Genomic DNA, 15,386 nt, shown 5'->3' with positions numbered 1-15,386 from the left:
ATTTTAAGTGAAATTTTATAAGTAGTTTTTTTTTTAATCTCAAAATGTTGTCAATAAGACCGGTGGACGAACGACTCTACAGTTTTAAGAGTCTCAAAGAGAAATTTGAAAAGCCAAGGTAAACATTTCATTTGATGATTTTGTATTGTTTTGAATTGATTTTATCGCAATAATATTTAAATTAATATTTTTTTTTTCATTGATAGTTATCTATCTCTCCGTTTTAAAATATTTAGTTTAGGTAGTTAGTTTAGTTTTAGGCTCGTCCGTTAATATAAGTACGTATAATATATAAATGAGTACTCTAAATTTTATTTTTAAATATCTAATATATATATATGTAAAATCCTATCAAAAGTTATTATAGTGAAGAAATGGAACAATTATATAATTATTTCAGGCAATTACTTTATTTCTTTTAATTAGTTTATATGTTTGTCGGCAGGTTCGGTGGTGGCGTCCAGCGGAGCGCCACACACTCCGATATGCCGAATCGAGGTGGCACTATCGCTGAGAGGTATGTATCTAATCTGTAGTACTACTTCATACATTTATATGTTATATAGTAACAGCCTGTAAATGACCGACTGTGGAGCTTCCTCACCCTTTAAGGATAATATTTGGAACTAATTCCATCACGTTACTCCAATGGGGGTTGGCGGATACACATGTGGCAGAATGTGGGCAAAATTAGAAACCTGCAGTTACTTACGGTGTTTTCCTTCACCGCCGAGATGTTTTACAAAGTAAACACAAATTACGCACGTATAAACTTAGTGGTGCTTACACAGATTTGAATCGGCAATCATCGGTTAAGATTCACGCATTCTAACCACTAGACCATATCGATTCATTTATATGTATCGCCAATTCATATTATAAAGCAAAAGAGTTTGTTTCAACGCTTAATTTAGTGAATCTCGGTATGTATCAGTCCAATTAGAAAAAATGTTTTTGCGTTTTTTAATTTTCATACGTTCATTCTGAAATCTTTTGTAAATAACAAGTATTAACATTACATTTTATATTACATACTTATTATTACTATTTGTAAAGATTATATTTATGAGATCAAAGATACATAAATAATGTCTGCGTGTCAGTTTTATTTTATTATTATTAGTCTAAGCTACTAGAGCTTTCGATGTAAGTTTTTAACAGAATTAATGATTATCTGAAATCAAATAATAAAAGATTTTTCTTTATAACAGTATGATCTTATATGAAATATTTAATTCATTAAAAGAGTACTAATATGTCATAACCTTATAATTCACAAACATAATATAATGTTGCAAATATTACTATAAACTGTGACGTATTAAATATTAAAAAAAAAGGACGGCGTGAATTATAATTTAAAGGGCAATAGTTAATAAGCCAACACTATTATAACACTATTTATTTTTAAATATGGAACGTGAACAGGCAAATTAATTATTATTTTTATTTAATGACTATTTGTTAGGTAAAAGTATATAATAGAATGAATCGACTACTTAAACCACATATTCATTACGAGTATGAGATGTGTATTGCATTCCACTCACGTAAATATTATATTTTGCAAGTAAACAAACTATTTCCTTTGTATTGTTTTCTAATATTTTGCACAGATATAGTGCGAATGTGACAGACAAATATATTAGTATAAGAGAGACAGCAATAATTAATTTTAATCTGTATTTCCTCTAGGGCTGAGAGCGCGCACTTGAGGCGATAATAGTGTGGGTCGTTGACATTGTGCATTGGTTTCGATTGCATCTATTTTAATTTTATCAAACATCTTAATATACGTATATCTTGTATCCAGACTGGTGATGCACATCTTTTGCATTTAAACATACATATCAACCCCGTTCTTTTATTATAACATATTTTTACATATAGTATGGTATTTCTCTACTGTACTTGCTTGTGAATGTTAAAAACTTGTAAATGTCCCAGTGCTTCGCAAAGACCTCTACTCTACTTGAGCAGATCTCAAAGCGTATTCCACCAAAATGCTGCAATGCTTGTTGATAAATTAACATTTCTTAACTGAAAAATATCTTTATAATTTTATTTTGCGTGAATGTACTGGCATCGCTCATAGCATTAGGACGTTTAATAAAACACCTCAGTAATTATTTTTCTACAACAGCTTACATATTTTTTTATGCTTGATACTCATATCTACTCCCAACTTATTTGAAAATTTGCTTAAAATATTTTGTCACGTCTACTTCCATCTACATTATCTTATCGTCTTACTTTTACTTGTTTTACATTTTGTTTAGTAAACAAATATTTTGGTCTTGATTAACCAAACATTATAAACGTTACACATACCTAGTTTTCTTTTCTTCCAATAAATCTAAGGAACAAAATAATTCATTTAAATATAGTAGTCTATGATTTTCCGCAAAATATATTTGTATGATCATATAATTTTATGCTGGCTTAACTTCCTTTTTTTTAAACAAAGAAATTATCTATTATTTGCTGTGCATTATATAAAACAATTGAATTGTATTTAGAAACATAGCTTATCGTTTATATTTAAGATAACTATTGTACATCGATCCCTGGTTTTACTTTTACATACAATGGCAGTTTCTAAAAAGTAATAAATCGTAAATAAAACTGACTTGTATAAAGCTTGAATTTATGACTCACGATAGTATAAAAACCGGAATAGAAGTAAAAGAAATGCAAATCTCTGATAAGGAATATTCAAGACGAAATCCCTTTGTAAAACCGCGGTTGCTTTAGTCATTAGTTAATGTATCCCCTACTGTCATAAGGCGTTATTTTTAACTAAGGAACTCAGACCCCTATAGAAAAACATTGAGAATATAGAACATAGGAGCAGTTGTTGGTGATTTTAAAATGATATTTTTTTTTGCATTTTAATTTTACTGAATGTTTATGGATATTCAAAAAAAACAGTGCAGCAATTTTGTTATTACCTTGTCGAATAATGCTTAAAATTTTAGACACATTTTCTCTTTCAATCACAATTCCGATTTTTTTTTCTCATTTTCCTTGGAAAATAGTTTGGACCTTGGTCCAAACTATTTTTGTTGCTTCTTTAAAAAGCGTAAGTTTTCCTAGATTCGCATAAATTTACTGTGTGTTGCTTCTGGCCCGACCGGTCTTGAAAGCATCAACGGTTAAACTAAGTCCTAGCCGAGAAAAGTCTACTTGAGAGATCAGTGATATGAGTAAGAGTGTTTTCCAACCAGATGTAACATTGCGCTTCTTTTACAATCAAAATCAATCAATCAACAGCCAATCGTTGTCCACTGCTGAACATAGGCCTCTCCCAAGGTGCGCCAAAGCTCCCTGTCCTCCGCCTTCCGCATCCAGTTGGTGCCCGCCACCTTCTTAAGGTCGTCGGTCCACCTGGCTGGAGGGCGCCCTACGCTGCGCTTGCCGATTCGCGGTCTCCATTCTAGGACTCGTCTGCTTCTTTTACAATACTAGTAAATTAGCTTATATAAATATCCAAACAAATTCACTTTTCAATTACGTATCTATAACCCTTGTAATAAGAATTAAAATAAAAACGTAAAATTAAATCGTCGATGACTATTCAAGAAACGATAAGCCCCCAAGCACATTAAGTTATCTTATCTCTTAATCATTATTACATGGAAATGAGCGATTTGTTTTAGTTCTACTTTTGTTATCATTATGACGAAAACTTTTTTTTTTGTTTTGTCGTCGGCGGATAAGGGTCGTATTGATCCCTTTTTTGTAAAACTATTTATTATTTTAGACATCCCTTTTCGAATATTTATAGTTCATCTATTCTTAACTCATGATTTCGATCCATGAAAAAAAATACTAAATATTTTCCCGCTATCGAACCAGTGTCTATTGTCGCTTTAAATAATATACTGTATGAATATTCTAATATATATATATAACGTTAGTTTTTAGTTGATTGTGTTCGATCGTTACTTGTTAAGACAATTTGATTCCACACTACTAACTAAAAAAGTAACATACTGTGATTTCTAATTTAAAATACTTTATTTATTAAGTGTGATTCGTTTAATATTGTAATTTTTTTAAGACCAATTACGAATCACAAATCTATGTTATAAATTGAATCTCAATCGCTGAAAACGGTCGAAAAGAGAAAAAAAAAAAGCCGAGATGGCCCAGTGGTAAGAACGCGTGAATCTTAACCGATGATCGTGGGTTCAAACCCGGGCAAGCACCACTGAATTTTCATGTGCTTAATTTGTGATTATAATTCATCTCGTGCTTTACGGTGAAGGAAAACATCGTGAGGAAACCTGCATGTGTCTAATTTCACTGAAATTCTGCCACATGTGAATTCTACCAACCCGCATTGGAGCAGCGTGGTGGAATAAGCTCCAAACCTTCTCCTCAAAAAGAGGAGAGGAGGCCTTTAGCCCAGCAGTGGGACATTCACAGGCTGTTACGGAAAACGGTCGTGATTCTAAGGTTCTCGTAAATAAACTTTTTTCAAGTTATCTCTTGCAATGATTTCTAAAAAGCACGATTACCGTGCCGTTGTTTCGGGATATTGAGTCTAATGAGAAAAACCGACATGAAACTCGGTAGATACTTTTTGCAATAGTTTTTTTTTTACCGTAAAATATTTCATATTTGAAGGGTGATTACAGGCACATGAAACTCAACTTCTAAATTCAAAATAAATTCTATGGTTGCCAAGGCGTAGGAATACTTTTATTTCTTAATATAATTTTAATGAAGTCGAGATGGCCCAGTGGTAAGAACGCGTGAATCTTAACCGATGAACGTGGGTTCAAACCCAGGCGAGCACCTCTGAATTTTCATGTGCTTAATTTCTGTTTATAATTCATCTCGTGCTTTTCGGTGAAGGAAAACATCGTGAGGAAACCTGCATGTGTCTAATTTCATCAAAATTCTGCCACATGTGTATTCCACCAACCCGCATTGGAGCAGCGTGGTGGAATAAGCTCCAAACCTTCTCCTCAAATAGGGAGAGGAGGCCTTAGCCCAGCAGTGGGACATTTACAGGCTGTTACTTTTTTATCTTTTATAATTTTAATCTGCTGACACTAGCAGACTGCTTGTCTATGCTTCTTGTATTTTACAAGTAGCTAATTTATTATTATGCCAACCATAATTAACGAGACGTAGGGCATCCTAAAGAGCCACTTGTTTTTTCACAGCTACCAACCTCTTCAGCGTTACGTAATCTATGTTTATATATAAATATATATATAAAGTGTAGTAGTATATGAGCTATAGCTGAACGCTAGAAAATCTTACATTTGAATATAAGTTTGAAATGGAATATGAAGTACTTATTAGAATTTTTATTAATTATATTTGGAAATTCGAATAGATTAATTAATAAATTTTTGGTTTGGAATAAGCTCCGAACCTTCTCCTCAAAAAGAGGAGAGGAGGCCTTTAGCCCAGCAGTGGGACATTCACAGGCTGTTACGGTACGGTACGGTTACGGTATTTTTATTTGATTTGATATAAATATTTTACATTATTCTTTTTTATTATTGTTGTTTATCTAAGTAAACAATTGACATTACCAGCCGAATAACCTTTAGTTTTTCCAGATAATAATTTAGATGGAAATAAAACATAAATAAAGTTACAAAATGATTTTTTAACAATAATATTTACATTTTAAATATGTGTATTGTATACATCTTCTTGTAATCGTTCGCAATGAAAGCGACTTATTATTTGTATGTACATTCATATTTAGAATCGCGCTGGTCCAGTGGTAGAGACACGTGAATCTTAATCGAAGATTACGCGTATAATCCCGAGCAAGCACCTCTAAGTTTTCATACGCTTAATTTTTTGTTCATGATTTATCTTGGGCTCGATGGTGAAAGAAAACATCGTGAGGAAACCTGAATAGGATGGATGATATCTATCACATGTGTATCCACCATTGTTGTAGCGTGGTGAAATAACCACTAAACCGCCTAAGTAGGAGTGGACACTCAATAGGGAAGCTTACGTGCTGTTATTTTACTTTACATATGGAAACTTACCATTTTACTTATCTATTACTACAATCGTATGCTACTCATGTTATGGTCCCTTAAATTATCAGATTGAACCTTAGCCCATATTTAAGATTTCTTAGTGCACGAATTTAAACTGCAGATTGCAGGTTCATACTCGGGAAAGTACATGAATGTATGATATAAAATTTCTGTTTACAATTCGACGTCGGGACGTTCACAGGTTATTGTTATTGCACTTTACTAATAAGAATTAAACTTTTTCCAGATTGGCGGCACTTCAAGCGGCGGGCGCGAACGATTGGCGAGCGAGAGTGTGTCGACTTAGTCCTGAGCGTGAAGACAGCAAAGCAATTGAACGGGCCAAAAACAGAATTAACGTTAGTACCATGCATGATTTTTTAATTTTTATGCTCAAATTCAGCGTTCAGAAACAAAATATATATGCGGTTAAATGTCTACTACACGTGATACAAGTTAAGATATATTTATAAATAGTTGAGATGTTCTTTTATTTTAGTCCGGTAAATTCTGACATAAAAATATTGCAAACAATACAGCCCGTTCATTCATACCATTACAATGACCCTTGCTATACAATGACATAACTCAAATCCTTATAAGAGCATCGCAGTCAGGACATTGTCTTATATTACAGTATACTATCTCTGCAATAAAATTATTTGTTTCATTTATGAGTAAGGTGATTGTTATTATAGACAATTTAAAAAAAGTGGAAGGAACAAGTCATTTCTTATCTTATCTCAGTGGTATATTCAATATCTATATTTTTTTACCTTTTTATTGGTAATGCTTCTTATTGCAACAAACTATCCAACTTTATAATATAAATATTTTTTAAACTTGTACTGTTATTTTTTTAAACAAAAATAATAAAGTTTAGTTTTTGAATCAACTTCAAAGCAAAATTTTGTATGATTCCATTAAAATTATTTATTGATAAATTAGTTACAAACAATGTAGTATAATTATAAATATTCTTTGTTTAAAAATACACGTACTATACAGCAAATGTTTAGACTTGTAATATGGTTAACTGTTTCACCGTTGCCATGTAGCCAATCAAGTGATCCAATATGTTATATATTGTAGAAATTCGGTTACCGGATCAAACAATACCAAATTTTTTGAATACATATAGCTTTTATTTTCACTGAAACTGTTCTATACAATTTTGTTCACTATATATAAAAGACAATGTTCTGTTTTATTTTATTTAAGCATATCTTATACTAAATACAGATTCAAATACGAGCCGTTTGGCGTGGTTGGTAGGTCTTTCACGCCGAAGGTTGTGGGTTCGATTCCCACCCAGGACAGACATTTGTGTGCATGAACATGTCTGTTTGTCCTGAGTCTGGGTGTAATTATCTATATAAGTATGTATTTACAAAAGAAAATTAGTATATGTAGTATATCAGTTGTCTGGTTTCCATGGCACAAGCTCTGCTTAATTTGGGATCAGATGGCCGTGTGTGAATAAAGTCCCAGGATATTAAAAAAAAATATATTAAAAAAAAATATTCTCAGGCGATTTCAAATATGGGCATATTATATATATACATATACGTTTTGGGACAGGATGGTTCAATGATGAAATTGTTAAGATGTTAAAAAGTTATATGCGATATTGATTGTAATGATTTTAACATTTAAAGGATAAACGCATTAAAATAATGTATCACTGTAATTCGATTTGTAACATTTCACGAGTGAGATACGAAGTCAGTTCTTACAGAATATAATTGCAGAATTATGTACGACTCTAAATTTTCTAATATGTAATCTCTATTTTCAAAAGTTCGTTTACTTTCAAAATTAACATCGGACTTGATTGTAAGGAGTTTGATCATAAGTCAATCTCCTATTCTATGAGCTATATCTATTACCCTAGCTCTAAAACTTAATCGGACAGTATTTATGTAATACATTAGTGCTTGCAATGAAGCCTAGCTAGATTAGTCGAGCTATTGTGAGTTATTACGCGGAAATGTCGTGTATCCCGTCGTTAACAATTAAACACGGAAACGCTAGCTTTATTATTGAACGAATCTATTTGCGTACATAAAGTTAAATTGTTAATAAAAATAATTTCACTAATAAGATATTTTATTACATCAGTTGGGCTCCGTGGTTTCGCGCTTAGACTGTATGAGTGTTTTAGAAAGTTTGCCGTATTTATATGGAGTCATATACATAAAAAAATATGCAAAAATAATTATTCAAATCGGTTTAGTAGTAGTAGTTCCTGAGTTCAACCACACAACCTTATAATATAAACGTATAGATTTTTTTTTTATTTTTGACGCAGCAAGCAAATATTTCACTTTTTGTAATATACTCGGACTCTCTATATTCCATCGTAGGTTTTAATATCTCTACAATGTTTATTTACGGTAACCAATTAGAAGTAATATGTCATATATTACTGATAAGAAATAATGTGTAATTATTTATATATATTAATACTTCTCCATTGACCTAAAGTTATCAATAACTTTTCCTATTTGATAGTAAGTCTAAAAAAAAAACTCCTGAAAATTATCTGCCTTTGATATATATTTATTATGATAAAAAATTTATCGGCAGCGATATTTCTAGGTCTGGTCGAGAACAGGGTGCGTCCATTCTACGTCATAGTGAAAATACTAATAAATCTATCGTGCTTGAGTCTCTATTGTTGGGTTCGACACATAAAAAGGAGATATCTCCGCCTGTTACATCGCTTCGACCTTGATGTTCGAAAGCATTGATTATTGTATTGTTAAGACGTCTAACATTGCTAAGCGACATTCGTCATTCCTAGTAGCTTTCCAAACTTTTATTTATCGAGTTGTTATATTAACTACGTACGTACTGTTACGGAGAGTAAAATGCATTCAGAATATTTAAGTATTCTTCATTTATTATTTTTAAATGTTTTGTATCGTTCGCCTTAGTTAAAGGTAACCCAGAAACCTCAAGAAACATGAAAAAAAAAAACAAATTTGGATATATGAATATTAAAATACAAATTTTCCTATAAAAATTAATAATGATACAAAACAAATTTGCAACACATTACTCAATGATGATATTTAAGTTAAATGTCAAAACATATACAAGTAGATTATATTAAACTATGTTGAACATTTTAAAAACTATATAAAAATATACAATAATTGTAGCTGATCCAACATAGAAAGCAAATTCGAAGTGTAGCTACCATCAAATATATACATAATATAGAAATATATTATGTATAATATTATATATCTTAACAAATTATGTATTAATTATGATATATATTCCTGATTAGTATATGAATTACTTACTATGTTAAATACATACGTAAGTACTTGTATTTGTTCATATTGTACAATAATGTGACAATATTACACCTTATAAAATCTATTGTTATTTAATGAATAAATACTAAGCCGAGTTGCCGAGATGGCCTAGTGGTTAGAACGCCTGAATCTTAACCGATAATCGTGGGTTCAAACCCGGGCAAGCACCACTGAATTTTCATGTGCTTAATTTGTGTTTATAATTCATCTCGCGCTTGACGGTGAAGGAAAACATCGTGAGGAACCCTGCATGTGTATAATTTCATTGAAATTGTGCCACATGTGTATTCTACCAACCCGCATTGGAGCAGCGTGGTGAAATAAGCTCCAAACCTTCTCCTCAAAAGGGAGAAGAGGCCTTAGCCCAGCAGTGGGACATTAACAGGCTGTTACTGTTACTACATACTAATGATGCGATATCGAAGTATATGTTATCTATTTGTCTATCTATCTAAGATGTCAATTAAGAAATCTAAGTTGATAGAGAATCCATTAGCGACATTTCGTAAAACACAATTACTTAAGCCTTTACAAAGAACTTAAGTCTTCGCAAAGTTTGCGTAGCGAGCATCAACCCGAGTTTTGGCAAAGCGATCTTCTTTAATTAAACAATTGTGCAAAGCATTTTCAGCTTTATCCTTACAGATAAACGATTCAAAATCGATATTGTAAGTGAATGTTGACATGTTCCTTCCTATTTTAAGTTCGGTAAAACATTAACCTCAATAACTCTTATCCCATTAGTTATCCGTGACATTACATTAGCGGTTTAATTTGAACAAGACAGACCAGAATGAATTGATCTTTCCTTATAATTTTCCTTTTAAATTTTAATAGCAAATACGTTAACTGCTGTATTGTAGACGGCAGACTTTAGTCTGTCTGTCTCGTGTTCTTGAAAAAAATAAAAGTTATATGCCATAAAAAAGGCATATATAAATATTATATTATATAAAATGAATTGATACCTTTTATAGAACTTTTTATACTTAATCGAAATTGATACTGACATTTAATCATAATTTGATTAATATAATGTCATAACAGTAGTGTTTATCTAACTTTTATAGTCCAGTTATATGTCAGCGGCTAAGGTATATGCTAAATAAAATAGTGTTCGTTGTACCATCACAAATGCCAGCATTACTTTTTGCTTTTATTGTAAATTTAATGTCACTCGTCTTCTTGACAAGATTATGCTATTTACTTGCGTTTAAAGCTTTTGTTAAACATTTATGGCACAAATAATGGTCACTTTCATGACTTAAAAAATATAACCTTTTTTGTTATTTCTTTTCAAAATGAGCAAGTTAAATACTCTCTGTTAAGTGCCATCTACCGTCGAAACCTTTAAACTGTATGCTGTCGTGCTTAGCGCCACCTAGTATTAACATCCTTGAATCACATCAGCTATTTTATTTATATTTTGGGAACGAATGAAGATGGAAAGTTTTGGCGCTAAAATACAATCTCACTTTTAAGTTTTTTTCTATTTATTCATAATATTATTTTTCTATTCATTCTATTTTATTTATATAGAAATAATCGTAGTATGTATGTACATAAAACATAATTCTTAAAATTGCATACAGGAAGTTCTTTATAATTCTAGTGGAAACGGTAAATATTTTTAAAGCGCTGCCTAATACAGTTTCATCGTACAATTAAAATATTATTCATGATTTGTATGCTTTGTTCATCGTAGGTATGTATATATGACACTAATGCATACAACTCCTTATAAGTCTCTTAAACATCCCAAGTTGGAGCAAAGAGGTCGCCACTTCCAACGTTAACTTAATCGGATTACGATTTAAGGTCGAAGGTTTCTATTAATCTTTAAACGCTACAAATGCGAGAGCTAACGATTGCTTTAATTAACACTTGACCTTAAAAAACAATTTATTTAAATATTTATTTTATAAATTAATTTTAATATTTTGTATAAATATATGATATTCGTTAATTTATTATGAATATGATATTTATTATTGATTTCATTGATAGATTGCAGAGTGAAAAGCCATCTTAATTTTCATATTAACATAATTCAAAGCAAATGCTATTAATCGTGTTATATGTAAGTTCGTGATCACTTTAAATCTGATTAAAATATAAACCTACATCGCAAACACACCAATAAGATTAACATAAAAACAAAATAAAATCATAAATGGATTAAAATGTACTGTATTCGAATAGTGAACTAAAAACATTTCAACTGTATTAAAATTCTGTATTTACTCATTGCATATAAAAACAATTATTTTTTTCTTTGTATGTCCCATATACATACGTTATTTAGTTTTTTTTGGATTGGAATGAAAATTAAGTTATGTTTAGTCTTAAACAGACAAAAATAATGCTTATTATAACTTTGAATACTAAAATAACGGATAAATATTTAGAAAACCGGTGGGCTAGACAAATTGCTTTAGGCAATCAAGGAAGTGATTTCGTAGTTCGGTTTCGTCTGTTAATTGGTTGAAAAACAATGTGAAAGATGTTGATTTTCAATAGTCAATTGGTCACGTGATATATTAAAAACTTAATATTATTTAATTCCCATAAATATTGGTCTTTACAAATGAAGTCGTCAATCGCTATGGGATTTTCTTTAAAGCCACTGGACGTAAATTACGTAATACCTAATTATATTTACATATATACAGGAACAGGAACAGGAACAGCCTGTTAATGTCCCACTGCTGGGCTAAGGCCTCCTCTCCCTTTTTTTTACATATATACATTTCATTTAAATAAATTAGTTTACACCACACCTTAGCAAAGAAAGTTATAATTTTAATTCTTTCATTTTACTATTGTACAATTAAGATTCTTATGTTTATGAGTTTCATTTGATGGTCGTGAAGATAGTCTATCAAAAAAAAAAAAAGCAAAAGTTTTACAACCACAGAAATAAAAAGTCGCTATGTTTTAACGATTCTTCAATATATTGTATACAGCATCTTATATCAGGGTTACCACTTCATTTAATATATTTATATTTGTAAATGTACATTCACTAAAATAACGAGATAAGTCACAGTGATTATGATTTGACAATTATATAAATTAAGATGAAATTTCTATGATTTTTTTTTTCTATTATGTTAGCTTAAACAAAAAAGTCAGCTTTATCGGGACAATTAAGGCCAATGCTAAATAAATCTATTTCTTAAAAAAAAAAAAAAAGTATCTAGCGATACTTCTTTTCAAGGACTTCCTGATATTTTCTAGTACGATAATATATAAATGGATTAGAATCGAACTCGCAACTCTTATAGCTAGGCGATCCGTATACTGCGGAACAGCTTTCTGTTTTCTTAGACATTTCTTAGACACTTCTAAAATAAAACATAATATTAAAGTTATTTTACTGTTCTAAATGTTATACCGTTTCCAACCTTTCAATCACAGCAGACAGTTGCTTAGCTACTCATATGCAGGCTCATATTTAGATTTATAGAGAGAGACGAGACGTCGCAGTGGATAAAACATGTTGTTCTTAACTGTAGATAACGTTATCAAATCCGGCCAAGCACGACTTATTTCGATCATGTGCTTAAAATTTATAATTCAGCTTGTGCTAGGTGGAGAAGACGACATTGTGCGGAAACCTGCATGTTTCAGATGAAATTCAACTACACGTGCTTCTACCAACAAAGAGTTCTAACCATCTTCTAAGCGGAAAAGAGGTCTTCTTACCGCCTTTATATTTTGCTTATATATTATTTCGTTCTAGTAAATAAAATGTATATAGACTCAACCCTATATAAAGCGCTCAGTATCGAGATAGCGCGTCACGATCGGAGAACAGGTTTCTCGAGGCAGTTGCAAGGCTTGCGCATTTTGTATTCTTTTTTTCAAATGTATGCAAACCGCATTGCTTTGTTTGATTTATTTTCATGCGAGATTTTATAGTTGAATAGTAAAACGGCTAAACGTAAACCTTTGTAAAAATATTGTTATGAATAATAGTTTTAAATAAATGGCGTTCTATTATATATTATCTAACTTCCTATTAAAATTTTAAATGTAATAATTTGGTTCGTTTGTCACTTTATCGCTCCCGAAAGTCCGAACGGATTCTAGTAGGCGTAGAAATAGGATATAAATGATAATATAAAAAAAACTACATTTTAATTACGGCTAGCTAAGCGGGCGGTATGAAGAAATAAAATTAACAAATGCATATTTTTTTATTACGGTATTTTAACAGCATTTTTTCCTTATTAAGCTAGTAAAAAAATGCTTATAAATGTAATAAAAAATTTAGTGAACAGTGCGATATTTTTTCTTATATTTAATTATATGTACGTAACCCTTGACTTTTATTCAAAGTAATGTAATTTTCTTTTTGTCTATAAGTATTTATATTTCAAGTAAATATTAGCTAGATAGGTTTTACAATTATTTAGTAAGTACAATATTTATATGCATAATGCAAAAATAGTTGTTACCCACAAAACTACCATCATTTACCCCATGCGATTACTAATAAGGCTTACCTACATACCTTACATATAAAACTAGTACTATTCATTACTAAAATAGTTAAAGCGTAAAGTTTTATTATTCATCATACCAAGTGCCTAAAAAGCACCTTGCATATTTCGCATTTCATTCAAAATAATTATCACAAATAGTTAGTGATCTCATTAGCAGAGAAACTATGCCAACGCACTTGATACCGTAGACGCTCTACATAATGTTTGGCGCGAACTCGAATTCTATTAATACATTTCGACCAACGTCGTGCTTATTATCATAATGAAGAAAAAAAAATAAAAGCTTAAAGTTGTCGAGTAAATATTTTATGAGAAAATAGAAGAATATTATCACTTGTTTGATATTTATTTGCGTATAAATTTTTAATAGTTGTTTTCTTAATAAGTTAATTTCTGTTTAATAACTCTATTTCCACATTCAATAAAATAAAAAAAGTAAAGCAATTCCTCGTAAATGTCCCACTACTGGGCAAAGCCTCTCCTATGGAGAGAAGGTTTTTAACTATTCCACCACGCTTCTCCAACGCTAGTTGGTGTTGATAGATTCATGTGCCAGAATTCGTCATATACATGGTGGCTTTTCTCTCGATGGTTTTCGTCACTGTCGATGATATATCTGTCATAAGATGAAATATAAACATTAATTAAGCACATAAAAGCCCGGGTTTGAGTCCTCGATCTTCGGTTAAAATTCCCGACTTAGAGCCACTTGGCCATCTCGCCTCTCATCATAAAACACAACTAAAATTGTAAGAAAGCTTCATGAAACTTCAATTGGAAGTAACTAGGTTTTAACCGCAGGAAGTTTACAAATATGAGCAACAAACACAGAAATATACTATGCTCTCACTTTGATAGTCCTATTTAATGGGGTGCTTTATAAGTAAACCAATTTCCTAATTCTGGACTTCAACGAAAAGTTTGGCATAAAAATATAACCATTTGAATGCTACCTTATGATCTATACCCAGGTTAAGCACAGGTTATCGACTGTACGAACGAGGCGATAAACAAACAAACAATAACTGTTGAAGCGATGTGAATAACCCTTTGTATAATTTAAAGTGAAAATAAGTATTAAAAAGACAAACTTTGCACAAAGGTATATTAAAGCTCATTATTTTAGTTGTCGCAACGGATCAGTGAACAAAAAACATTGATACCAGTAGGAGACTTATTTAAAGTTTGCTGAAAAACTCTACACTTAATCTTATATATTTGTATATTAAAGACCTATTAAGTATTTTGTAATTAAGTAATATTTAAGTATTAGTTTTCAAAAACCATTTCACGTGAAAACAGATAAACGTTATTATATTGTTATCGCAGTTATTACATTCAATTATTATCGTGTTAGTATTACTGAAGTGTGTGTAATGAACATAGATATAACTTTAACAATAAAACAAAATTGTTTATTTCGTTAAAATGTTTGTTTACTATGTAACGAGTCAGTTTACGTAAGATCTGATCTTGAAATATACAATCTCCTATAACTCGGTGTACTTGATTTTAATAATTGG

At 30.9% G+C, this 15,386-nt stretch overlaps 1 protein-coding gene across 5 annotated transcripts in view; it reads left to right on the top strand.

The window, feature by feature from the left end:
* Positions 1 to 15,386, top strand: part of LOC126774154 (supervillin-like) — a 185,303-nt gene that overhangs the window by 152,808 nt on the left and 17,109 nt on the right. For all 5 annotated transcript variants that reach the window (XM_050495510.1, XM_050495508.1, XM_050495509.1 and 2 more), the window contains 2 exons: positions 446 to 517; positions 6,271 to 6,382. In XM_050495510.1, coding sequence (XP_050351467.1) covers positions 446 to 517; positions 6,271 to 6,382 — 184 coding nt within the window. The remainder of the gene's footprint in view (positions 1 to 445; positions 518 to 6,270; positions 6,383 to 15,386) is intronic.

The sequence above is a fragment of the Nymphalis io genome, chromosome 16, assembly GCF_905147045.1.
Source record: "Nymphalis io chromosome 16, ilAglIoxx1.1, whole genome shotgun sequence".
In the NCBI taxonomy this organism is placed as follows: Eukaryota; Metazoa; Arthropoda; class Insecta; order Lepidoptera; family Nymphalidae; genus Nymphalis; species Nymphalis io.
This window is presented reverse-complemented; position numbering and strand designations above follow the sequence as displayed.